The 27,690-nt window shown below is 43.1% G+C and overlaps 1 protein-coding gene across 2 annotated transcripts in view; it reads right to left on the bottom strand.

Annotated features, from left to right (window-relative positions):
• Window positions 1–213: 213 nt before the first annotated feature.
• The window catches only part of PRIMA1 (proline rich membrane anchor 1), a 54,406-nt gene continuing 26,929 nt past the window's right edge, over window positions 214–27,690 (bottom strand). For both annotated transcript variants that reach the window (XM_037394741.1, XM_037394740.1), the window contains exons 3-4: window positions 24,133–24,262; window positions 214–4,699 (exon numbers count right to left, since the gene is read on the bottom strand). In XM_037394741.1, the coding sequence (XP_037250638.1) occupies window positions 4,600–4,699; window positions 24,133–24,262 (230 nt within the window). In that variant the 3' untranslated portion in view covers window positions 214–4,599. The remainder of the gene's footprint in view (window positions 4,700–24,132; window positions 24,263–27,690) is intronic.

Genomic DNA, 27,690 nt, shown 5'->3' with positions numbered 1-27,690 from the left:
AGGTTAGGCGAGACAGAACCAAACCCAGCCAGACACGGGCACAAGCAGCAGCCATGAGCTTCTCCAAAACCGGAACAGAAAGTATCCAAGCAAGCAGGGTTAATCTGGGCAGGAGGAGAAGTGCCTCAAGAGGCACCGCAGCCATTCCTCCTTTCAGCGTTTCTCTTCAATGTGTAGACTCTGTTCTCAGCTATGCAACTGACAGGACACAGGAAACTTTTTACAAGTACATATTTATTTAAAATAAAAATTAATTATGTGCCTTTGTAAAATAGGGTACTGCACAATCTGTATATGCAACACAGTTTTTGGTACGGAACATATTTATTGAGCAATATCCTTAAATACTAAATATACATTAATGGCTTGTTTGAGAAACATGACAACATTAATTCTGATAATTTTTTTCTCTTTAGTCATTTAACCACTGATACAGATTTCCTATAAACAATATTTGTTTTCATCTGTACATGTGGTGCACAGTCAAGAAGGCAGATCTTAGAATATTTACATTCATGCATTGATTTAAACACACTATTTTGCAGTTTAAAATAATATATTTCTGTTTGTACAGGTGCAGGGAGTATTATAAATACGTATCTACCATAGGCCTGATTCTCCGTTGCTTGGCAGCATCTATGGTCATGACCTGGTTGGAGCAGGAGGCCCACACTTGCTTCACATGCTGTGACCATATGGCATGCAAGACTGGACAATTAGGTCTCTGTATAGATATATATCTCTCAATATATTTATATCTTATACTTAGTGGAACTTTCCTCTTTTCTTCTGTGTCTGTTTTTGCAGCATCTATCCAAGGTGGAGATGCTTTCCTGGGCACACCACTGTGTCCAGCCTGAGCCAGGAAGGGTGGCAGCGCTGGGGCTTCAGCTCCACCTTCCCGGTGCTGCTGAGGACCGAGGAAACTCAACACTCTGCAGCTCAGGCCATTAAAGTGCATTCCCTGCTTTTGTCTGCTAGTGGTGATCCTTGAGAAGAAACTTGGAGTTGATGCTCTCCTGCAGACTGAGCACAGCAGTTTGTGGAGTCTGTCTGGTGGTGGTCAGAGCACAGCAGTTAATGTCTGAGTAGGAATTGGCCACCTCTGTGTCTGTCGGGGATCTGGCTATTTTGTGAACAGAGCTATGCAGGGCCTTTCTACCCCTGATATTTTGATGGCTAAAACTAAACTTGAAATACTTGTAAAGCTGTATTTTGGATTGCCAGTTCCCCAAATCCAGGGTCACTGCTTAGTGAAGCCCTTATCCATCAAGACTGTTCCTTTCCCTTTGTATTTAATTATAGCACAATAAGGAAGCACAGAAGCCTCATTTATAAAAGCTTTGCAAGTAGTCTGCAGAGTGTTAAACACAGCCTTAAACCACATCGGCATACTTCAGAAACCACTCCGCAGTGACACTGCCTTTCTGGCCTTTCTTTTCTGAAGTCTTACATCTGCTTCTAGAACACTTTTCCAAGCGCCTTTCTGAAGATCACCTTAAATTTTGGTGCAATGTAGTCAACTGTACTTAGGCAGCAATCTAAAGGCAAAACTACCCCGTGCAAGATTTCCCGTCTCTCCCTGCCATGCAGCTGTGTGAGTGCTGAGAGCAAAGGCTCTGGACAAGCAGAGGAGCAGCTCTCAGCCTGTCTGCTGCTGAACTTCTGTGGCCATCAGATTATAGAAGTACACTGGGGAATGTTTGTTTAAGAAATATTATAGCAATGATGTGCCCTAATACATTTACTTAATATCAACATGTTGGATATAATTATAGTGTATATCTGCCTATGCAAATCAGACACATTATAGCTCTCAAAATACTGCCACAGAGCTGGTATTTTTATCTTGATTATACAGATGGGTAAATTGAGGCACAGAGAGGCAAAATTACTTGCTAGTAAACAGCAGATCAGTGGCAGAGTTGAAAACAGATCCTAGTCTTCATGTGCTGCTCCTTGAAATGCCCTGCCTCCTGGCTCTCCATGCTCCTTAATGTGTATGTTCTCCCGAGGAGACCTCAGGGAAACCGGGGTGGGTTTGCTTGTGGGTTATGTCATGCACCAGGGTTTTCTCTAGTGAGGACGTTTTCTCATTGACATCACTGAAAATCAGACAGTGTTTGGTGACCATCTCTTTAGACTTTTTCTTGCAAAAACAGACACATTTTGATGGACATGATGAGCTACAAATCCCTTTTGTGATTTTGGCCTTACAGAGCATACCTTTAAAGCTGTATTAGGAAATAAATAAAATCAACAACCTTAAGGAGAAAGTGCTAATCCTGAGCCCCTATCATGCTAATCTCATCTGCATTCATACTTTATACTCTCAGCTAAACATGCAACCAGTCTCAAACTATGCCATGTTTAGGCAGAAACAACTGGAGTAAAAAAAGAAAGGCAAACATAGGTAACTACACCAAAATAAATGTTATAGCTTAAAAAATATTCTAGAAATATACTTGCAATATTTTTATTATAGTATTTAGGGGCTAAGTGCTTTAGGCAATCGACATTTGGGATACTAGACTCAAAATGTAAATTCTGTCATTTTAATCACACTTTGGATCTAGGAATATATAACTGTGTCTTGTGCAAGCACACAACATGAATATGGCAGGGAATGATCATACTGTTGGGCAAAGGGTTACTTATTCCCTTTCACTTTTGTAATTGCATTCACTTCTCAAGAAAGTCTAGCCTTTAAAAAATAATTTCATGTAGCTAAACCTCTACATAGTGATGACAGGCTAAAAAGCTAAATTAATAACTCCATAAATTCCTCAACAGCAGTATATAGCAGCATTTCATTTTATCATTGAAAAGATACTTATATTTACATACACCCTATTATTCAATAGGTAATAGAAAACTACAGATGGGCCTGAGCTGGAAGTGCTGATCTGAACATCCTGGAGCTTTTTTGTGGAAGGTCTGCAGACCATCGTCTTTCTCTGCCATCAGCCCAAACTCTACATCCTGGCGATAGACCAACCACAGACAGGGATGTGTTCAAAATCAAGGTCTGATTTCTGCAGTTCAGGCACATCCTTATATAAAACTGAAAGCATTGATGTGTTGCAGTACCAAGGGACATGGTGGCTGGGGCGCAGCCATGCCCTGGGGCGAGACTAGGTCAGAGCCTGGTAGTTACTCACAGACATGGAGACTGAGCGGTATTGAATGTCCAGACAAGAAGCCAGGGTGGAAATTTGTCTTTCACTGCATCATGACTTTCAGCACAGAGGTAAATGGAGACATATACATGGTGGTGTTATATGAAGGACAGCTTTCAGGAGGTGGGGAAAGACCAGCATCTTGGCTAGTCTCATTGCCTTTATCCTAAGGGTTCCTTACTGAGTCTAACCTGAGATCCTACGTGAAAGGAATTTGGGTGGATTCAGTTTTGCTTTAAGTAGTCTGCAATCCACGTCACGGAAAGTACAACACTAAGCTACTACGCTGAATTTGGCACAATCGGCAGCCTCTGCCCAGGAGAGGCAGAGACTGAGTTAACGTGGGCATAACTAGCTTACCAGACCCTCAAAAGTGGTCCTCGAAGCCAGACCTACAATGACCTCGGTGGGTCAGTTCAGAAGACTCAACGCTTTCAGGAAACGACACTAGTCAGTGAATGAAGAAGACATCAAAGGGCTGCTAGTACTTCCATCACAATCCCACCCAAATACTCATGCCAAGATGGACACAACATCTTTCCTGTCAGGGTTTCCCTGGGGAATCAGCATGATGCAAACACAGAGAAATGTGTGGAATTTCACAAAGGAAAAGCTTTTTTAAGGATAAAAATTAAAGTGTGATGCAAAAAAGGAGGATGATTATGAAATAATAACGTTCAAAGCACCTCTTAATAATCTCTCTCTTTCAATAGCAATGCTAATTGCTAAAATCTTACATTTTGATTTCTTTTGTCTGAAAAGTCTTCAGCCATGGAAATTGCATAGTCATCAGACTGCAGATGAATTTCCTGGGGTGTCACAAGGTCATGCAATTTTTGGTTACTTGATGGTTTAACAGGAACCTTTGTTCCCTTTTTAATAATGAAATAATAGGGATGATAAGGATGAAGTATAAGTGTACAGAACTGCACAGGCTGGAGAAGCACGTAGGTGACACCTCCCATCCTTGACCCTCAGACCCATTTATAATAAGCTGCTGCCAGTCTGGCAGATCACCTTCTCCTCAGAAGATCCTATTTCAGCAGCTTTTTGTGGACACTGAATTCAAGATGAAAAAGGGGGGGGGGGGGGGAAAGGGGTGGGGCGCGGGAAGAGAGGAGAAAGAAGAAGCGGGAGGCATTGCGACATTGCTTTCATGAGATGCAGCATGCAATGCTTATGCCTTTGTGAGGCCTTTTCTCTGGGCAGCCCAGGTGGGCAAGTTTATCCTCCCCTGGAGAAGCAGCAGCCTGAAGAGCAGCCTGCTTTTCTCTTCTGAATCACTGATGCGTGCACTGTTTCTGAAATGAAGTCCTTGGCCACAGAGCTCCTTCCGTTGCCTTATCTCACCCACCTTGCCTGCTCTGTGTGTGTGCTTTGACAGTTTACCACCTCCTGCACCTCGGCGGGGTTTCGGGGATTATACAACCGCATTGTTATCAACTGTTTTGTTGTTTTGAGAGGAGGTCATTGCATATTCAGCCCGACTGGTTCCATTCTCTTCTTTTCTCATTGGTTTCCTTGGGTGATCCCAGGTTCGGTGATGTATAGGCAGGGTGGGGGGGAGAAGAAAGGACAGAGATAAACATCTTCTTTGTCAATACAGATTGAAAGCAAAGACATGTGAAATGTGTCATAATACTGAAATTTTTCTGTCTGTATTTCCCTTTCTGAACACAGGCCAAACCAGCAGTTAAATTTTGTCAAGCCTCATGATCCACCTGGAGGGTCTGGTCCTAAGGCCTCATGATGGGCTGTTGGAGTGCCCATGCTGGTCTGTGTATAGATACAAGTGTGCCTGTTGCATGAGGCGAAGGCTCCACCACCATCTTCATCACTGGAACAGAGGCTGGGCCCTGGGTCAGGCTCTGCCCTGGGGCAGTCCTGGGCCTTTCTCCTCCAAGTGCCACATAATTCAAACTGGGATGATGACCAGATGTGTCCACTGAGGGCCCAACTCAACAGTCATCATAAAACCACTGTGTTTGGTGACTAGGAGAGGACTCATCTGATCAGTGTAGATATGTACATTTGTGGTAACCACCCCAAACTACCTTCACAGCCAATGGAGAGAAACAGGTACTTTTAAAACACAGTTCAGAACAGCTTGAAGTGGATACGCAAAATGAGTCAGATGCTTTGTGCCCAAGGCATTTATGTTTCTCTGCATTGTGAAGGAAGGGTAGGTTGTTAGTCCAGACACAAATGTCTGTGTTCTAGGTGTCTTGAGTTGTTAGTGAATGAAACATGGCACCTGCTGTGATCTACCAGCTCCTCAGCACAACCACCCTTTTTATTTTTTTTGGTGGCCGCTGGTACCAGTTGGTAACACAGTCCAGGACCACCAATGCTAATTGTGAGACAATGCAGGAAATGCCCAGAAAGTGCAGAAAACTAACAAGTATCTGCACATCACAGAGCAAAATGATCTTATTTGAGATTTTGAAGTGACTGAAAAGGGAGACGTGAGCTTAAGTTCCGTAACAGACCATGTTACATCATGTGTTTCCTCTCACAACTTCTCAAAAGTGGCATAACCTTTATTTAAAACTCAAGCTTTAATCTTAGTAGAAGGAAAAAGCTTTGTGCTTTCCACATGGATATTTCAGATACTAGTGCCTTGAGTTTAAGGTGTTTCTGAGGGCAAAAAGAGGAACAGATAAATGCAATACAACAGTCAGTCTGTGCTATTGTTCTTGACATTGTTTAACAAAACAATGATTAATTAAAAAAATGCTTAATGACATTTAATTTCAGCAAAGTTTTAATGAAAGATTTATGGAGAATGATTACAGGAAGATAAATTTGTTTTGCTTGTAATCTCAAAGAGAATACTTCTGATTGTGATATCTTGTGCCTCTCTAGCTGGTAAGAGTTAAGGCTTGTTAGTATTAGCCATGATTCCAGCTGTTAGAGAATGGAAACGGAAGGCAAGGGGAGACGAAGAGTTGTTGAGACTAAGGGTCTGTTAAGCCATTTTTCAGCCATTAACACACTGTGCCTGTCTGTATCTGGCACAAGGTCCTGTGGCCCCGTCTTTCACAACACTGTAAAGCACCCACCCACCCCGTCACCTCCCTGGCAAAAGGAATGGAGAATCTAACAGCAATACTTCTCTGATTTTTTCCTGGGCAGGAAAAATGGTGTGGCTGTCTAAATTTCTCTGTTGCTTTCAAAAATTTCTCCCCCCCTGCCCAGTTCCAACTCTGATAATCAGCTCTACGAATGGTCAAAAAAAGATGACATTTTTGGCCACTTCTACTAGCTATCTGTTTGTCTCCTGTTTACTCCTTTATTTTGGTCTGCTATGTGTTTCTGCACCTCTCAAGTTCCATTTTCTTTCTGTTTAGTCTTCCTCTTCTTTCTTCATGTTAAAAAATGTCTTCCTCTCATTTTTATCTACATTTTCCTGGTGTCTAGAAGTGACTTCGAGACCAGCTTCCTCAGTTTGCCTGAAATTCTCTTTCCTTTCCTCCCCCTTTTTTTGCTTCAGTTTCTCTTCTCCAAGAGCTGACGTTTGCTTGTTGCCCTCCCCAGGCTGGTCTCCCAGCACAGACCTCAGCAGTTTGGAGACTCCTCCAACGGCGAGACCTCTCTGCAGACACTGCTGGAGAGGCTGCTGGCGATACTACACCATGGGCACTAGTATGCATTGGAAGTGTATTTTTTCAGAGCCTGCAAATCGTGGAATGGAGATTTTATCAAGGTTCTGCTTCTGCCTTATTAACTGCTCAGGGTTAGTGCTAAAAAAACCCAGAGCAACTACTTTCTTGGGTCTCAATGAAATGGCTGTGTGAGACATTGATTTACTTATTTTTGGCAGACACAAAAGTTCAGGCTTGGAGACTGCTCCGTTAAACTCCTTCACTCGATTTGTTACCAAATGTACATCAGGCATGGATTTCAGGTTAAACTTGCCTCAATTACACCATTTAAATCACTGGTTTGGCAGACCTGTATGCACTTGTCACAGTGATTAAAACTGACCTATGTATTCAGATGTGCAAAGTCACTTTGGCTTGTGATTTTTCAACTGCCCTTTTGCATTAGGGCACTAGCTCTTTTTGTGCCACTAGCTCTGTGTGTCACTAGCTCTTTTTTGCCTCAAATTTCATTGACTCTTGAGTTCCAAGCATGCAAGTTTTCCTCTTACACACCAAGGGGAACCCTTTTATCCTATTTTATGCCTGATAAACAAAGATTATGTGTGATCTTCCTGTGTGTAATGCTCCAAGACTCCTTTCAGTTGAAGCCCTATGGTTAGGTATTTATGCATTTCCATTCCAGGGTTGCTTTTCGTTGGTAAAAGCGATGTTTCAAATTAGTGAGGGAATGAGTAGGGAACTATTCATATCTGTGACATACTCACTTGGTGGCAGGCGAAACTGGCTGTTCACTAACAAGTGGGTTGCATTGCTTTACCGTATGATTTCCTATACATTGTGCTTTGATGTTTGGCAAACAAATTGGCGCACTCTTCATGCCAAACATCTGCGAATGAAAGGGACATGCAACTCTGTACAGCTTAGTACACGCCTGAAATGATGCATCAGAGTCCATAATGACCTCTCCACCATGCATGCATTAATTTGCATGAATCCTAAAATCAAGAAAGCATCAAACAGCCATTTAACAGTGTATTTCACACATCAAGCTTAAATTTCAGATGAGGTTCTGACCACGTTACGAATCTTGTTTATGGAAGAAATTCATATTGGCTTGTACCAGTTCTCTGCAGAGTCCTGTGTAAAGGTCAACATAACAATGCACATTCAAACTTAATTTGTATGTTCTGTCTTTAGAAAATTTCCTAGAGGAAACACATGTTTTGGCCCTGTAGCATGCCTAGTCACAAAACTAGGTTGGTATATTTGACAACACCCTTCCTACCAGCTTTGGCTACTGGTGTAAATTTGGCATTCATCTACCATCTGTAAGGCTGTTGTGTGGTAGACTACTGGAGGAGGGTTTCACCTCATGTCTCACTTGTAAATGCTTAAGAAAATCTGTATATTCTCTCTTTCAGACAAAATCAAGCAAAAGCTAAGCAGACTATTCATTTAATCAGGACTTTTTAATGCCTTGTTACTTATAGGCTTATTGAAGCTTTGAGGAGAATAAGATTACCTAGAAATGGGAATAGAAGTTTTGTCCAGAAGAGTAAACTGCAACAGAGCTTAAAAGACACAATACAATCCACATGCTCATATTCTTCAAGGTGCTGTGTGCTTGGAAGGGATGAGAGTTTAGGATAAAACTTGATTTCATGAGACAAGCCTAAGCATTACAAATCTGTTTCCTACTGCCTGCCTCCATAGTAATATCCCTGTTGAGTGCCACTGCACCCTTGCCAGCATCTGGGAAGACAGGACCTCGGGGAAACCCAACTAAGCTGGGAGGAGATGACCTTGGGCTGGCAGCAGGGGAATGAAGGGATCTTAAATTCATCTCTTTCTGGGGCTCCCATACCTGACTCAGCACTGCCAGAAGATGCCTGTCTCCACTTAGGATTTGCTGCCCTGGATTGTCCTCCCAGGGAAACACCTATCCTGTTTCGTACAGAATGGGAACAGGGTCATTCCTCTTTTAAAATGCAGTTAGAGGAGGAAAGGCTGCTCTGCCCTCCCTGCTGTGTGTTGTTGGAGGAGATGCTCAGTGCTCAGAAGACCACAGTGCAACTCCACTCTTTCCTGAGCCGTGGTACAGAATTGTAAATTGTACTTAAAAGGCAGCTACCAAAAAAAAAAAAAAACCAACCAAAAAAAAAACCCAAAAAAACAAACCACCCAGATTGGCTTGTATGGGTATCAGTATCAACTGATAATTTTAGCAAGAGTGAAAGCTATGAGACATCCCTCTACTGCCTTTGCACAGCTGTACCTGTGCCAATGTACATGGTACCTGTGCCAAAAAAAACCTTTCTTGTTTTCAGTTCCTCTCATGAAGGTGCTTTTAGTAACACATTAAGAACTTATCTCTCCTCTCAAAGCAGTTTCACCTCGAGGTGGCTCCTACCACAAACAAAGCTGCTACCAGGCTCTGCGGGCAGCCCTGCTGTCACCTGGCACAGCCATGGGGAAAGATAAGCAGCCCTGAGCTGCCCTGCCAGTGAGCATCACCGTGGCTCGCCCATCCCTCCTGCACTGGCGGTGGCGTGTGCCCGCTGATCCCTGGGCGAAGCAGTAGAAGGGAAGGGACAAATCAGAGACCTGAAGATGGATTGTTTATACATGCCATAGGTCTATCTTGATGTGTCCCCAGCACACAGCAGAAATACCCAAGCTACCTATGTACCAGTAGAGATCCAACTGAAGCAGCACCTTCCTGTGTTTCAAAAGTTGTCCAAGAAACAGACTAAAATCTGGTAAGTATATTTTCACTCAGCTTCATCTCCCAGGCTAGGATGCTAGCAGTACCTGTGGTGGCTATGTTTACAGCTCTTTGCTAGACTTCACTGCTGGAAGCCCAGACAAGATGATGTGTGAGCTACTGTCACACTTCAGAAACATCCTTATTTAGCAGATACAGGATAGGAATGAAAGAATAAATTTTGTAATGTTATTCAATTACTAGACCATCTCTCCAAATAACCTGAATGTTTATAAGAACATAAAGGATGTGAATGGAGGCTGTTTACATCTCAGTACTGGGGGCGTTCATCAAACAGCCATTTGATTCATGCTGGCCATCAGCCACCAGAGGTGAATCAGTTCCCATGACAGCAATGGGTGAGAGAAGTGAACTTGCTTTCTAGGATTGGTTTGTGAACACGACCCCTGCTAGAGGGGCTCACTGTACTGACAACAGTTGCTTTTCCAGGATACAGACATGGAATTTGTGTGCAGCCATCCACAACAAGCAGTGCCTAATGACTAACCTGGGCTGGCCAGCCTGGTGCTATGGCCAAATGTATGGGGCTCATGTTAAAGAAGGACACTTCTTTGGAGATAGTTTTCACAGTCATGAAAAGAGAGTCACACTCTGAATTCTCCCTTTGACTGTCCCAGAATGCTCAGAAAAATTCAGTTTGAATATTTTTTATTTTACAACGTAAAGACAGAAATCAAAGAAGAAACCCTAATGATGAGAATTCTCTGAAACCTTAGATTTTCTCTATTAAATTAGTTAACAGCTATATGTGGACCATCTATCTGTCCAGAAACCAAGCAGCATACTATTCATTACTTGTAGGAAGAGGTTACTGGCTCAACTACCTCCCACGTACAAAGCAAATGTTTTACAGTTAAAATAAAAAGGAGCTCCATCTGGAGAAATTTCAGCAATGCACTCACTTCTGCTCAGTGTTTGTCGAGTACCAATGTTCAATACTCTCAATCTCCCAGGGCGTTTACATGTATTCCCTGCATTTCTATCTCCAGGCTGGTAAATTAGATAATCCAGCATCTAAAAGAAAAACAGTCTTGCCCCAGTGTTTATTACTTATTATCCCAATATGTGATGTTTTTTTACTTACTGTTCCAAACTATAGGTAACCTGTGTGATATTACCTGCACCATTTGGAAAGATTAGTATATTGGGTTACTTTTAGTCTCGGACATTTGATAGAGATCTCCTTCAAGCTGCTTTGCTCCTTATGAAAAAAATAAAGGCATCTTTTGTGAATCAGAAAAGGCTGTTCTTTCCCTAGAGACCTTTGAGTACTTCAGTCTTAGCCCAAAAAAACAGCTGATAAGTAAGATTTACAAGACAAAGTAAGCATACAATTTTTAACATCTTCAGACTTTTCTGTCTATCTCTCACATGTGGAGAAGGGGAGAAGATCTGCTCAAGCACGCAGTGCTAGGACCACTACGCAAAAGTAGGAAGACTCTCTCACAGCACTGCAAGTCATGTTGCAGCAATAGGCTTTGATCTTACCCCCAGATACCATCTCCTAATGACAGCTTCTTCTTTTCTGGCTGTTCATGTGAGCATTTTCAAGCCTGCAATTTATGGCTAATTCAGCTCTCCCTTACAACCATTTTTAGCTGACCAGTATCTGGTGTATATTTAAACAAGCCCTGCAAGCGTGTGGGCAGCTTCTGTTTTAGTGTGGTTCATGCTCCCCTGTGATGGTCAAATGCCCCTCACGATGCATGGATTGAAGATCTAGCCTTTGCTGAGTGCTTCTCTTGGGGAAAAAAATCCATATGGAGCCGCTCTGCAGCCATTCATCAGCACTTAGAGGTTCCCTGGGCTGGTGCACTCAGGCCGCAAAATGTAGTGGGCAGATCTCTTTCTGCAGATGTGCGTCTATCCCAGCCTGCTGAAGTCACTCTGGTATGTCTAAAGGGAGGATCTGGCCTGTTCAGATTGCAAGTAATTGCAGTAGATTGCTGAGCCACATGTGAAATTTAAGAAGTGGAGTTTATTCTTCATTTATTTTCAGCACTGCAAAGTCAGAGTAATTCCACAGGCTTTGCTGGACTTGAGGAGGATTCATTCTGATCTTACAGGGGAAGATCTGTCCCCGGGAGACTAAGGTGATACAACCACATTTCCAACTAGGTCTTCAATTAAGCTAACTTCAGAATTACACTCCTACACAAAAGCAATCTTAAGGAAGAGAAGGATCTTTATTATGAGGATACTGGCCTATTAATTGACATAATTGATAAAAGTACTTTCAGTGACCCCTCACGTTACAGCCCATTCTTTGCATTCCCTATAATGATCTTTAAAAGGTTTTATTGACTGGAAGGATATTACAGCTGACGTTATCAGTCGGGTGTTCTCAGTGTGGAATACATCATTGATATGTTTTGGTGACAAAAGGGAAAAAAAATGAATGGACCTAATGTTAAAAAATGAGCTCATGTTGCCAGCCTTCCAGCCTGGCAAAAAGCCACTAAAAATGAAAAAGAAAAAAAGACATTAAATGCCTGGAATCAACATGTCCCTGCTTTGAACAGTGCCAAAACGTGTCTGCAGGATGGCCATGGCCATGCCTGGCGGTGTGCTACACACTGGCAGTGCCCTTTGGGGATGAGCTGGGGACACTCCTGCTCCTCAAAGGCCTGCCCGGCCGCAGAGCAGTGCAGGTAGCTGAGGTACGTTCATGGAGCTCCCTCAAGTCATGGCACACCACGCTCAGCCAAGCAGTACAGAAACAGCCTGGGATCGTCAATATATATGTAGCACCCAGATAACCAGGATTATATACAACTCTATTGCATTAGGCATGATCTGCCCTAACAAGTCTATAATTTACAGGGAGTAACCAGCTCAAATGTCTGTTCCAATTTCTTATAGAAGACAATAAACAAACTTGGAACAATATCATTAATGAAAAGAAAGAGGGGATGGGGTTTGTCTCAGGGAACACCAGAAAAGGAAAAGGGCATTTGAAAGAAAGAAATGGGAAGAAGCCATGGGTAAATTTAGGCTGGAGATGCAAAATAAGTTCTTTTACTCTCAAAAGAGTAAGTTTGAACTGGGACTCCTGGAGGACAGCCGGAAGAAAGGGAAAACTACACAGCTTCAAGAAGGAGACTGGTGTGTTTGTGAACAGGATCAAATGCCACAGTGCTCACAATATCAGGGACAGACAGGGTGACTGGTCTTGTTCCAGTCCCATGTTACTAAGATATCTAGGCTGCCACCGTGAAGTATCAAAGAAAGAATACTGACTGCTTTGGGGAACTGAAACAACCAGAGTTACAGAAGAAATCATTTCACTGATCAGGTACAGCCTCAGTTTCCCTGAGTTGATCCTCAGTGATCAAAGGCAATACCTATGGTCAGAGCTGGACACAGGGTGAGTTGCTCTACCACAGCACCAGGTCTGGGAATAGGTAACAGCTAATCATGAAGGCAGGACACCTACTTTGTTTTTTCCCTATTTCATGCAGATCAGTAGGAGGAAGAGAGTAGCATCTCCCAGAGCCCTCCTGTGAAAAGCCTCCAGATGCATTACAGACGCAGGCTGGATGCATTACTGCAGTAGTGGCATCTCACTAAAACTGAAGTCACGGAGCTTGTCTAACGGACAAAAATGTACAGCTTCCTCTGACCTGGGCTGTGCACACTCTCTGAGCTTTTGTGCCCACAAGCTGAATGCACAGGCAGGTTTGATCCTTCATTTCTGCACACATCTGTGAGAGCTCTCTGTGACCCACGCAAAACCGAGACATGCACATTCTCACAGGTGCTGGCATGAAGGCAACAAACACTCCTCTGCTACTCAGTAATACAAAAACACCAGTGGAAGCCCACACCGAGATCTTTCGCTTAGTCCTTTAAAATTCCCCAGTCCTTCTGGAACAGATTGAACACCACCCATCACTATTCAATGCTTTTTATCTTCAAAGTGCTTAAATATTATTTAGGAAATCTGGATTTGAAACCTGCTTTTCAAGTGCCCAGCTGTACCAGTCCTGATCAATACCTCACTATTTTTATATAGACAACACATCTAAACATATACATTGATAAAGACTGCCTAACTGCTTCTGTCAGCTACAGCGAGGCCAATAAAAGACATTTATAAGCTATTATTTAGCTGGGCTCATAAATAGAAATTCTCCTTATAAACAGATATCTATATTGGAGGGGAAAGCGAAGGAGGGCAAAGGTGCAGGAAACCCCTACCATGTCTGCAAACTGGCTGGCTGCTGGTGCCCCATGCTCTGGGACAGGGTGGACATCAGTGCTGGCAAAACGTGGGGTTGGAATAATAAGGGGCAGAGAGAGGAGATCAGCAAGGGCTGCTCTTCACTGCTGTCTTGCTCTGAATATCTTTGAAGGACGTTATGTCTTTCATGAGCCAAGTGACTGTGGATATTGCCATTTTAGGCAATGGACTTTTCCATCCCCAAAACAAAGTTGATCTTCTGTGCTACTCTGTGCCCAGATCTTTTGCTGAATGTAGATATCCACCTTGCCATTTGATCCCTTGCAATCATAGGCAACAACTTGGATGATGGACTTGATCCATACAGAAGAACAAGTCTACTGCTACTTCACAGAATCATTTAAATAGAATGTCACAAAATTATTTAAATAATGATTAATTTTTATGCAGATGAACCAAAATTCTCTGCAGATTTTCTGTCATAAAAATGTCTTTCATAGAAGAGGGTCTGCAACACAAATAAATGCAAGGAGCTGAGAAGAAAATTAAAACTTGTAAAATGAACTGATCTTTCCAACTATCGAGATCACTTTGCATTTGAGGCAATCTGTCTCTGTCACCAGCTACAGTAAGACCACTGATTTCCAAGGAGCTTCTTCTGACTTTGTCCACTCACAAAGAAGAGTTTGCAGAGCCAGACCTTGCTCTTTGCAGAATAAAGGCAAACCCACTGTAAGTGGACTGCACAGGGTGGTCCCAGCCTTCCCATGCTCCAGGTGTGCAATAGGGCAAGTCTATACAGAGGCAGAGAAACCAGCAAGTCTGGCACACGTTGATGTCTACACAGAGATTTAGTGTTGTGCAGTTTGGAACTGGGGACAATTTCTGAGGAAGGATTTGAGTTCAGCCAGTTTCTACACTGGCTTTCCAGGGCTCAAAGCAACTAAATGAAAGAATCAAGTTAGCCTGAAGTTTCTGTTGCTTTCATAAGGTTTCACGCTACTGCCTCAAAAAGCAGACACCAAAGAAGGCACCGTTTCTCCACCTGTGACCTCCCTGCATGGCCTCTTTTCAAAAGGCAAAATGAGGAATGACCCCATTTTCCTAGTCTTGTCTTGCATACAGCTGGGATCAGGCCGTTTATGTCAGACCCCCTGTTAGTGCTTCACTCCATCACCTGGCATTAGCTTGGGGAATGGATGCTGTGATGCTCACCTCCACAAGTGCTCCCTGACACAGCTATTTAGCCAACAGCTCTCCGAGATGGACAAACCAGGAGAGCTGTTCTCCAGCCCAGCCCACCTGGCAGCAGGGTTGGCCACGTGCCTGCTGACAGAGCAGATACTGGAGTCAGAGCAAGGTAAGTATGTGGTGGAGCAGGACCACCTCAGCTGATGCCACCTTCTCCCCCCGCCCCAGCACTGCCCACGCTGACCTACTGCCTGTCTCACCTTCACGGCAAGACTCTCCTGAGCAGGGAGCTGAGGGCTGCTTAGCAACCCCAGAGCATGATAAATATTTAGCAGTAAGTATGGGGGGTGCAGAGAATGAAGGACAGAGGTAGCAGAAATCACACCCTGCAGCCAACACAAGTGGTGGCAGCACAGCTGCAAGGAGCTTGAGGGCAGCTGCAAGTGATCAACGTGTGCCCAAGGAGTGTCGCAGCTTTGCAAAGGGGGGCCCTGTCTGCACCCTTTTGCCCCTGGGCGGTGTGGCTGCATGGCAGCAAACAGCACAGCAAGGTGGGGTGGGTGTGATGTGACCTCCCTTCCAGAGCAGTGGGGACCCCTGAAAGCAGCTCATGTGGACAAGCACCCCTGAGCCTTCCTTTATCAACACCTGGTCTCAGCTAGGGCATGGAAAAGCTGATGTCTTGGTTCCATACCAAGTCGTGACTAATTGGACAAAGGTGTGAAACTAATGCACATAAATTACAGTGGGAAATAACACTGCTGTGGTCAGATGCCTTGTTACCTCTGGCTCAGATTCTTTGCACAGGAGGAGGCGCATCCAAGCACAGCACCTGCCATTCCCTGAGCTCCACCTTTCCCCAGGGTCTCTGTGCACAGAAGTCCAGGTTAGAGCCAGGCATCAAAATCAAAGGCAGCAGAAGCCATGAACTGGAGAAGCCAAGGGTGGCACCGAGCCAAGCCTGCTGGCCAGAAGTGTGCCAAAAGGTCAGGCAGGAAGGGGGTATCTTCTGCATGGTAGATCTGGGGCAACGTGGGGGTGATGTGGGAAACAAAAGTACTGCAGGAAACAAGAACGGGCAGAGACCGTGGGCAAATGGGGCACGTACACAGGGCTGAGAGATAGCTGAACAGTCCCAATCATCTTAAAGATGGTTGGATGCATGTGATGGGTGGGGATCAGCTGGTGCCAGCTGCTCCATGGTCAGGTCTGGCTTCTTGACACCTCAAGGCAGAGCAGAATGAGTCTGGGCAGATCCTGCCTGGGGCAGTATGGGGGCAACTACCTGGGTATTCTCTTACTTTTCTGGCTTATTCTCTTTTGGGGGTTTTAATGCTCCTGCAAATCTGTCATGTCTGCTGAACCCACTGGGAGCTGCAGTTGTTCAGCCACAGGAGAAATCAGGCTTTGCTGCTTTTACTCCAGATGCATTGGAAATCCTTCATGGAAAGCAAAAAGGGGCAATAAAGGCACCCAGCGGGTTCCTGAGAGATTTTTGTTGTGTAGAGGGAATTTCTGGGTGATACAGTGCTGAATAACATATCTACATCCCTACCCTACTACCATGGGTACAATCTCCTCTAAGCCGTAAAAAAGATTGTGCCAGGCACCCCGGGGTGCTGCTGCTGGGTTCTTGCAGACTGTAAAAAACACAGTCCTAAGCTGAGATATCCCAGATAATCAAGTCCAAATCCTTCTTCAAGTGTCCCTGCATACTAGGTACTGGGCTGGGTACGTGTCAGCCACAGCTGTGGCTTTTCACCAGCAGGGTCAGCCACAAATGCCCTCATGTCAGCTCGCAAAAATTATGATTGGCTTAAAAATTAAATTAATTTCTAAGAAAACTTTATTTCTTTGCCTTGCAGGATTTTGACTATGTAAGAGTCTTGAGATTAAAGTCAGTTTTTTGACTGGTAGGTGAAGAGAACGCTTATCTTATGTTTATTCACATTTCTTCAGAAGTTATTGTTTCAGGAAGAAATGTAATAAAAACCTCATGGTAAACCCGGCAAGTCTATATATTTCAGAACTGTAGCATCTACTTGTATCTTCTAGTTGAGCTGGTGTAAATGAGGAATATTTTGATCAATACAACTGGAACAGCATGAGCATTATATTCTGGCACAAGCCTGTAAAATCCACCCATGGCTATTACAGAGCTGCACTGAGGCAGTAACTGAGCAGTACTTAACTCTATCGCAAGGCTGCTGCCTTTTGATGTGGTACCCTCATCTGCCACAGAACACAGAAAAATGGCAAGTTTGTTTCTAGTCACAGTGAAAAGTTAATCGATCACAGGATAGACCATAGCGCCCTACAGATTGCTGTTGGCATCTCTGTCAATAGATCACAAATTAGGAGTAAAGAAGTGAAAAATGATCCATAGGAGAGTATTTTGTGAAATACTTGGACTTCTTATTTTATGTTAAAGACTAAAACCTCCTGAAGGCTTCCAGTATTCCTGGTTATGAGAAACCGCGCGGAGCATTTTATCCACTTATGACAGCACACTTTCTCCCTAGTAGAATGTGTCTTTGGTATAACTTAAGAGACAAAAAAATCCTGCCCTATAATAGGTATGCAAACATGTAGTGTTTATAAAAAACCCAGATGGACAGCACTGAAGAGCAGCTCCTCCTGCTTATCTGACCAACATGTACTGCACAGGCAACAGCAAAGCAAACTTTTCTGCACAGCACCGCCTGAGGGTTTGCTCAGCCATCTCTCCAAATGAAAGGCTATTTTATCCACTTATCAGCCCTTGATCTGTCAAATAAACCTGCTTGCAAGCAGTACAATAATTCTGCTGTTCCACTTAAAAATGAGGGCAACCCTTCATCTTGATGCACCCAAAAAATACTGGGCAGTGCCAACTATTAGTCCCCCATCCAAAATCCTCAGTGATGCCACTGAATCAACAGAATGGATACAGCAGAGCTCTGGCATCTGCAGTGGGCTTGGGTCGAGTTGTAAAGCTGTTCAACAACTTGTCTCATATATACTACCCTGGAAATTCTTGCACAACCAACACCCAGACATCAATACCCTTTGGAAGAACAACTGATTATCCTTGTACTAGCACTCAAGTTTTCATCAAGCAGGGCTACAGGTAGTTTAATTAACACAGACAGCTTTGAAAGAGCACAAGAAAACCAACAAGAACTAGAGAGGCTGCTTCACCTGTAGAAATATTCAAACCCAGCTGGACACAGACCTGGGGAACCTGCTCTAGCTGACTGTTAGAGCAGAAGTTTGGACTAGATGATCTCAAGCTGTCCCTTTCAACCTCAACCATTCTGTGATTCTATAAACTCATTTCTTGATGGTCAAAAAAATGGGATCTCCTTCTAAAAGACTGGTTGCTCAGAGTATTTAAATTGTCATTAGTAGATCATGTGCAACCTCATTCCAAGGATGGGAGTAAATTCACTACTGGGAGATGGTTAGACATAGAGGCTAAGCAACACATGAGGATGTTGAGCTTTGGTTAGAGGTGACAGAAGACCTGGACAGTGGCGCTCAGTGGTAGATGGTGATCCTGTTGTTGATAAGCATCAACATTCAGCCAGTGGAAAAGATAATCAAGCTACAGTGTAACTGCCTTTTCCTTGCTTTTCCAAAAGTTTGAAGTTTGTCTTTCTTTCAGCTACCCTCAGTGACATTCCCAGGTCTTCCCAATGAAGACCGTATTCCCTTTTGAATGGCACTTCTTAGGAGTTAACCCCTTTTGCAGACCTGAACTGGTTTGACATCAATGAATTGCATCAAAGACAGAGAGATCTGCCCCCCACAGACCTCCTTCTTCCCTTTGGGTGCCCCCCCCCCAACAGCACTTTCTAAGGATCTTTTCCACCAACTATCTCACTTTATCTTCTGAGTAATTATTGTCTTTTCAGGCACCTGCTGAGAATTAAGGCACCATTTCAGTACAATCCCTTCTAATATGCCAGGGACAATAGAAGAGAATAACAATCTTGATTCACCTTGACCTGTCTGTCATCAGTCATGCTATGAATATCCACTTTAAGGTGATTAAGTAAGTTTAGGACACTGTTCTGTCTTCTCTCTCTGTACTGAAAAGCATTGTTGTGTTGCAATTAATAATGATTTTGGACGAGATTGAGCTTAGCCTCAGTGGCATGTGGCAGATGGCCATGTGGAGGACTACAGGGTCCTTGCTCTTTAGGGAAGTGAGTGGTACAAACCGGGCTGGGGAACATGTGCAGGGCTCTGGCCTGCCTCGTGGGATGTACATCCCTGCACCATGAGACAACCTCACCACAGCCCTCACTGCTGCTTTTTGCCCTCCTTAAGAAAGCCTCAGTGTTTTCCCCTTGCAAGTACCTGTCTCATTTTGTTAAATAAAACCAACTTTCAGAACCTTGCTCCTGCTACTGAAACTAGACCTTGCAGCATACAGGGTTCATAAATCATACACTAATGCTAAGTACCCTAGAAAATACCTGAGCAATGAATTTTAAGACAGCTTAAATATGACCTGTCATTTTATTTCAGTACAATGTTTTCTTCCATTTAATTATTATTTGAAGGTGAACTCGGTGCCTATTTAAGGAAATGCATATGTAGACATTTATGGTACCTCTCTCTCAGGCTATGGGACACATACAAAACAATAGCTTGACAAAGAATAGCGAGTAAAAGGTATATAAGGTAAAACTTTGCTATCATCAGCCCGCTTTCTCTGCTGACTTAGCAAGTGGGCTCTTTGGCAGCAAACTCATCTCAGAGCAAGGTACATCCTACCTGAAGTCCAACAGAGCCAAGGAGTCACATCCCTAGGCACAAGGGGCTGCTCGTGGGTCATCTCAGACTGAATCAATATTCTGGAGACACTATGTAAGTTTTTTCACATATTGGAAAGCCATCTGAAATACATCCTGCCAGGCTGCATAGCTGGAGCATCAGCTGGCGTGGAGACCAGAATGCTCAGCTTTGCTTTCCCCCTGTGAGGTTTTGAGAGATGGCTCCAATATCTTAAATTTATACAGGGAGCCATGGATTTATTTTTCCCTTTTATGTAAATATCTCACTCCCCTCACAGACAGTGACACACTAGTGAGCTGCAGAAATAGGATTACATACTGCAGGTCCCTCTCTCCCCCATCTCAGTTGCTTATTTACCAAACAACTCTTGTTAATCCTCTTTACTGTGTTTACTTCCCACTTCCCTCCAGTCTTACTGTCTTACTATTATTCAGGTGCTTGGAGATGTTAACCACCTCCAGAGCTGATTAAAATGAATCCACCCCCACTGATTGTTTTTGAATATGCAGTGATTTACACCAGATGAAGATTTGTTGGAGCTGCTGGCATTCACAGTGCATTTGCCCAAGTCCACAAACCATGTAATACTGAAATGACCCAGCTTCCTCCAGCCTGTGCTAGTTTATAAATTGTCCTTGGACCTCCTGCTTTTACTTCTTGGTGACAGTCTTCCAGGGAAAGAGAAAGAATGGCAGGTTTGTACAAACAGAGACATGGTAGAGAAATACCTGGAGGTATTCCAGATTTTGAACCAGTTATTCATCTGCTCTTGCTATGTGTTACAGAAATCACTGGTTGTGAGATCACTTTCTTTATCCACAAAATGAGCAGAAAAATACCACTGCTTACAGTGGGTCTGAGCCCTAACCGGTCATTAAGCCTGTCCTAGAAATCTACAAACATCACAGACTGATTGCTGCAGATGCTAAGTGCCAATCCTTAATTTTTTTCTAATGTATCATGGAAAAGTTTCTTAAGAGAAAATTTACATTTTTTAAAAAGTGGAAATACCTCTTGATCACCAAACCCAGAGAAAATAGCTGTTTCTACACTGCCAAACTGAGGGTGCTACCACCCTGTGTATAACCATGCTGCTGCACAACACAGTATCATGTGTCATCTCCTCTGGTGCTCGGTTTATGCAGCAGCACACATCTGTACCCAGTGTGGCAGTCATGCAGTGCCCAACACTGCAGACATCAGCATCACACATAGGAAATTCAGAGGCTGTTTTAAGAGCCTTCAAAGACTCATCCCATATGTACCTTCCCAAGAATTAACCTGTCCAGCAGGTCTCTGAGTATTAAAACTGATGGACACATTTTGGTATTAGTTCCCTCACAGACCAGAGAGGTCAAATCTATCCACTGGAATGCACTTCAGCATTACTTATGACTATTTCATAGTCAGAGAACCCGAGTATTTCCAGCAGAGATGCAGGGGTGGAGGTAGCAGCATGCTTGCTTGGTTCTGGTAGTCATTTTATACAAAGAAGCACCAATCCACCAGGTTGTATTTTAGCACAAAACCCTTAGTGTCTAAAATTGGTGATATGTTGAAGTTTTAGCTTTCATGAGGGAAAACAAGCCAACCCAGTAGAAAGAGTTTTTATACAGGTTGAATAAAAATACAGTTGAGTTATGATACCTGGAGGACAGTCACTCCTTCTCTTCCTGCTACAGAAAATGAGAGAGTTTGATTAGGTCTGGCCCTTTGAAACTAGTAAATGAGAATTTAACTTAAGCACAATAGATTTTTTTCTTTTACTTCAAATTTTATTCTTATGAAAGTGCGGGATTAACACAACAGATCCAAGCTCTGCAAATAAATCTCTGCCTGCACTTTCCCACTAAAACATTTAACTTTTGCTGCACCCTACAACCAGATGACTGCTGTTATTGCACTCTTCAGCATCTCTTCAGGGGAGGTGGGAGACAGGTTTGTCAGAGATGCTGCATTGACAGAGGTCCATATTGCAGGAGATGTGCAGGAACAAGGGTTCAGGAAGAAGATTGCAGAGGAGAGCTGGTGGGATGGGGGTGTGAGAAAGGACAGGGCAGAGCATGGTTATATAGCTGGAGACTGGGAACACACTAGAGGGACTCTTGGCTTCAGCATCACCCAGATTAATCCCCCTACTCTTTCTCTAGCCATCACTACCTCTCAGCAAAAAATAGAATGAAGGATTTCTCACACTAGCTAAAGCCAATTCAGCTCAACAATATGTGGTAATACTCTGTGTCTAAGACAGAGATGCTTCTCTTGTGAAGCACCTTATCTCCTTTCCCAGCATTTATCATCAGATATCATTTACAGTGGATCAAGGGACCTGAACTACTGGGGAATGCTGCCAGGCACTTTAGGGCATCCTTTTAGCACAGCTGTTTTAGAAAGGACTCATTGATGAAAAGAAATGCTCTAGTTACTCTGTAAAAATAAAATTAATAAGATTTTATTTTATAGCTGTCCATCCTACATCTGAGCAGTTTTCAGCTTAGTGTTAGCCAGTGGTGGGAATGTCAACAATAAGAAGATCTAAGAGGAATTTTCACTTTGCTCTGAGCCTAATGCCTGTTCAGGTGGCTGACTTGTATGTTAATATTCACACTGCTGACAAAAATTGGTGTCTTCATCAAGTATCACTATTATCCTTTGCCAACTTGAAGCATAAGACTATTGTCTTATGTGAACTCCCCAAACCTTTTCAAGGCAGCTCTAAATTTGTCTGTTTGTATTTCTTTTCTGTTCCTCCCATCTACCAGCACCACAGTAAATTTCAAGAGCAATTCCTCACTAGGCACAAGTTGCCCTGGAGAGTTACTGCTCCTGTAGGTATATTTTGCAGAAATCGTTCACAATTTGGCAGTAGGCAAAAAATACAATAGCTGGTTTTGAAATTAATACAACTTTCCACATAGAATTAGAGTTTTCACTGTGGTACCAATCCAATTGGACTCCAATTTCAGTCCTCCATAAATGATTTTTTAAAAGTGCCGTGGCCAGAGTGAAAGCTTTCCAGCTCCTCAAAGCTAATAAGCATTCATTTTAGCCAAACTAGAAAAGCAAAGATACTTATGTAAATTTAATAGGAAATTAAATACAGACTTCTGTCATCTCATTTGAATTCTCCCTTTTGGATGCTCTTGGATACACTATCCTTCCAATCCCACATAAATTTTTCAGACAGCCACAACGCATGTGCAACGCTACACCATTGAAATGTCCCTGCTGAAGCTCATAAAAAATCTTGCAATTGCTTTGCGTGCAGATAACATGTTTCATGAAAGGTATTTTCAGTTATTTTCTTTTTTTTTTTTCCTCCCCCCTCAAATGTCCGTCAAAAAAATCACAAAGTTGAAGAAACCATCATTTAATTCAAGCTGTGATTCAGAGGTCACTGCAGTATCTCATGAGCGTTATGGACTGTGTATTGCATTCTGTACTCCAGGCTGGGCCACCCAGCCGTACTAACAGCTTGTGCCCAAGAGCCCCACATGTAAAACAGTGACAGTGCAAAGCCACAAGCGTGGGATGTTGTCAGAGCTGTATTGAAACCAATGGAGGAAAAAAGAAGCTCCAATCATCTCGGCTTCCCACAAGTTACTTTATTCTCTATGTTGACGCTTTGGACTTGCAGTTGGAGCCTTCACACAAAAATGTTCAAGTTTTGACTTCTTCCACCAGAAATATGAAATATTATTTAGGTGAAAAAATTCTTCCCACTTCTATTTTTCTATGTAACTGAAGCCAATACTCTCTAGCTACCAGAGGCCTATGCAAGCACATCTATTGCAAAACCAGTGAGCTGAAACGGTTGCTACACACCGTGTTGTATGTAGGCTTCACATAGGCTTTATGTTCAAAGAGACAGGTTTTGATTTTGATTCTGTAGATGATAATTTTGAAGCAAGAATAAATTAGAAGTAGTCTCCAAATGAAAACCTACACAAATTACCCTAGAGTTTGAGTTAACAGACCTCACGTGAATTTGAAATACTACACTCAGGATGGTCCTGGGCCAAAAATCTCACATCCCACATGTAATTTCTGAATACTACCAGGAGCGGACAGGACAGTGTTACCTACATCTGCGCTCGACCAAGCCAAAGTTATTGGCATTCCCCAGCAAACCACCACAATTTGACTTCAGGGAAGTTCTTATCAATCTGAGCATTGTGGCTCTATCCCATTTCTAGTTTTATTCCTCCTCATGCATTGAACGTCACCCTTTACACAGGCAGGATATGGTACATAAAATTAACTTCCAATGAAAACACACATTGACTACAGGATGCATTTGGCCTTTAGGATGCCTTTAAACAAAACAAGGTGTCAGCCACGTCTGGGGTCAACCTTTGCGGGGTTGCATTGCCCTAAGCACAGTAAGAGCATCTGGAGTCTTACCTTTTTATGGCTTTGTAGCAAATGATGACAACTATGAAGAGGAACACTAGTGTGGCGCAGCATACTGCAATGATAATAACCAGGCCTGGCCACCAGGTCTCTTCAGTGGGACAAAACGTAGACTTGGGAGCTGTAAACAGAGTGTGGAAAAATATATGAGTTCTCCCAAATGAACAGTGTGTAATCAGATACGCTTCAGTCACCCATGCAATAGCACTATGCCAGGGCCACAGATACATGCAAAGAGGTTATTTCACATTTAGGACCCATTTTTTTCCCAAGCAACTCCTCTGTTTGGTACTAGATATTTCTTGTCACAGTCCCCAGACGACCAAGTTCTCTGTGTCTGTGTGGTCCACAACACAGTGCTCAGCGTGAAGGAGAAAGGCTGAGTTCTGCTACCTGTGAGAGACCTCTTCTTCCTCTGCATTTGCCATCTCCTGCTGCATCAGATTTAGAGAGAGTTGTTGTGCTGATAAGGGTAGACTTTCAAACCCCATTAGGGGAGCCGCAGCAGAGCCTACCAATCAGTACTGCAGCTGCTACCACTGTAACCTTGGAGCATGGAAGGGGAATTTGTTTTAAAAGAACAGGAATTTTATTACATTTATTAATTGCTTTTAGAGGACTATAGCTGACAAGCTTTTTTCCCGTTACATTGCCTTTGAATTTTAAGTCCAATAGTTAAGAAATACTAACATTAAGAAATGTTACCTCATGAAAATATTAGCAATTATTGTTACATTTTCCTTATTCGATTTAGGGCTAGAGTTGTCTATGTAAGTACCCCTCAAAGCAAGCAATATTTTGCATCAGAAGGAATACTGGTGGCATTTAGTTAAAATATTTTCCTTCAGGGCAATATTCTTTTCCTCATGCTTTCAGAAGACACTTAGAAGTATGGTGAGCAACAGACAATGCCATGAGCAGTACCAGTGTACTGTAGAGGGGGAAGAGACCACTAACACCGTGCGCACAACCAAATAAACTCCATGAGAATGTGGGTCACCTTAAATGAGGTTTAGTAATGAATCTATCAATGGGACTGTCTAAATCTACATGTTCAGTTAAGTAGGGGAGAGAACAGAATACAGCTAAAGCCTTTTTTTTTTTGTCCAATTATTTCATCTGATACATCCTATATTCTGAACTTCCTGTTACACACATCACAAATAGCTGCACTAGTTAAAATAAGTCATCACACCTGCATCTCTTATTGTGATTTGACATCTCCTGTGTCTCCTGTGATTCATCAGGAAAAGACATACACATACTCTTAGGTTAAGACTCATTAGGTTAAATCCTGAAGTACACAATTACTGGGAAAATTTTTTCCATTTGCGTGATCTACAGAAGAATTGCCAACATTCATGCCCACAAATCTGCAGGAAAACCTTAGAAAAAGGCTAGGTAAGGAACTGTGAGAAACAATCAAAATAATAAAGCAAACAGCTTGGTAATTTATAGGCAGTTCAGCGTTTGGTGCCACATAAGAAGTCCTATCTTTCTCACACACATCAGCCTTCAACACATGCTATCACTGTGATCATACTTGTCTAGAAATATTGCCTTCAATTTATTGTACATATATTGACTGTGAAGCTGGGGGGTTTTGTGGTTGTTTGATTTTTTTAAAAAAAAAATTTTGGGGGGGTGGGGGTGGTGTATCTTACAAAAGAGAAAAATAAAGCTGACGAGTGATTTGAAGAACTAGTGGGTCCTGGCTCCTCTTTTGACAATGTGTCCACTCCCAGACTATCTCAGCAACAGAATTTCTTTATTACTATGTCAGCTGCAGAAGTCAGTTTTCAGTGGATGATGAAACTGTTGATTGTGTTGTGATAAAGCTAACATTTTTAATATTCTCTGAAAGTTTTCAATATTGTTATTTTCTAGGATTCCAGAAGTTATTCCAAAGATGATAAAATGTATACATGAAGGACAGGCAGTCTCAGGTCCAACTCTACCCTCCTGGTGCTGTCCCAGCAAACAAAAGGTCTCAGTGAAATCAAAGGGAACACATCCATCAGCAGATGCCATGTAAAATTAGATGAGATCATAAAAAATAGGACAAGTATGGCTATCCTTATCTAGTCCTTGTTCTTCCTCAAAGGCAGGATCAGCCAAACTAGTCATAAAGCAGAATGAGATGGTGAGATTGGGCTGCTCCTCAGCACAACAAATAGGACTGACAAATGACAGGGAGAGGGTACAAAGCAAGGCTTATCACATGCCTGTGCACCATTGCTCCTTGATGGTTTATCACAGTATTTTTACACGGAGAATAAACAGATACATGTGGGATTGAATAGTGAATATGACTCCTCACAGCCTACGTGTAGCTATTAATGACAGGATAATAAGAACTGCTGATGTGGAAGTGACCCCTAATCCATCTGGCTCAGTTCCCTTCCCCACCGGTCCAGACCAGGCACTCAGAAAAATGCACAAGAAATCACACTACAAGCTATCAAAACATGTTTCTTAGTGGCTGGTGGGTTTACATCACTTTAAAAATTATTTTCTATTTCTACCCCTTATTATTCCAGTGCTAGGTAGTCTTGTTTTCCTTAGAAATACCCGCTCTTTTCCCAGTAAGCTCTTGGTTGCGTGCTTTTTCTGCCTCTCCCGGTACACATTCACATAGCCCTCATTACTGTGGCATTTCTACATCCTTAATGCATTTCTACTCACAATTGTCCTCTGAGGAAGAGCAGAACTGCTTTTAATCCTCTTGCACTGATGCGAAGCCCAAGCCTGGCCCACATGGATGCCTCTGTGTGCAGCTGGGAATTTCTTGAAGAGCCAGAAAGGTGCCTGGGAAACACCACGTCCTCAGAGATGTGCCTCTTAGCAAGTCCCACACTGAGCTCTTGATGTTAGGAAGGCTTTCATGTCTCTCTCCTCTTACACCAGGGCTCATAACTCTACTCCCTGGGGCAGCCCAGGGCTGGAGAGACTCCCCACCCTGTCCCAGACCCCAGCTCATTGCCCACAGTGTAGAAAAAACAGGTTGCACCTGGGAGGGGCTAAGCCCACATGTGTCATGCCCTCAATGATCAGAAATTATCCTGGGGTGAGGACACCTGCACCCCACTCTTGCAGCTGTGCCACTTTGCATGGAATAGCAATGCATTTCTTGGGTACTCTCTGGAGGAGTGAAGACATGGGTCCAAACCCCTCCTCTAAGGACACAGTGAAATTATTACAAAAAAGACTGAGCAGAAGATGTCCCACGTTACCTGTAACAATGACAATGTCCTAATTGTTTCATCGTCTTACAAAACCTTTGATGAAATGTAGGAAAATAGTTCTCATGATCACCTCCTGCTTTGTACCACCTCTTTCAAATTGATATAAACCCCCAGCAGGTGTATGGTTTCAGAACCAAATTCTGCCCTTTCCCTTGTCTTGTTAAGAAACAATGAGCTGTGCACTGCTGTCATTTGCAGTGGTGTATATGGGGAGTAGAGGACATCCTTGGGCACAGGGAGTCCCTTTGTCATCACCACGAGACTACCGAGCTTCAGCTGCTCACAGTGTGATAGTGTCCTGGTT

Source organism: Falco rusticolus, chromosome 7 (genome assembly GCF_015220075.1).
Source record: "Falco rusticolus isolate bFalRus1 chromosome 7, bFalRus1.pri, whole genome shotgun sequence".
NCBI lineage: Eukaryota > Metazoa > Chordata > Aves > Falconiformes > Falconidae > Falco > Falco rusticolus.
The sequence above is the reverse complement of the archived record's forward strand: the minus strand, read 5'-3'. Positions and strand labels throughout refer to the sequence as shown.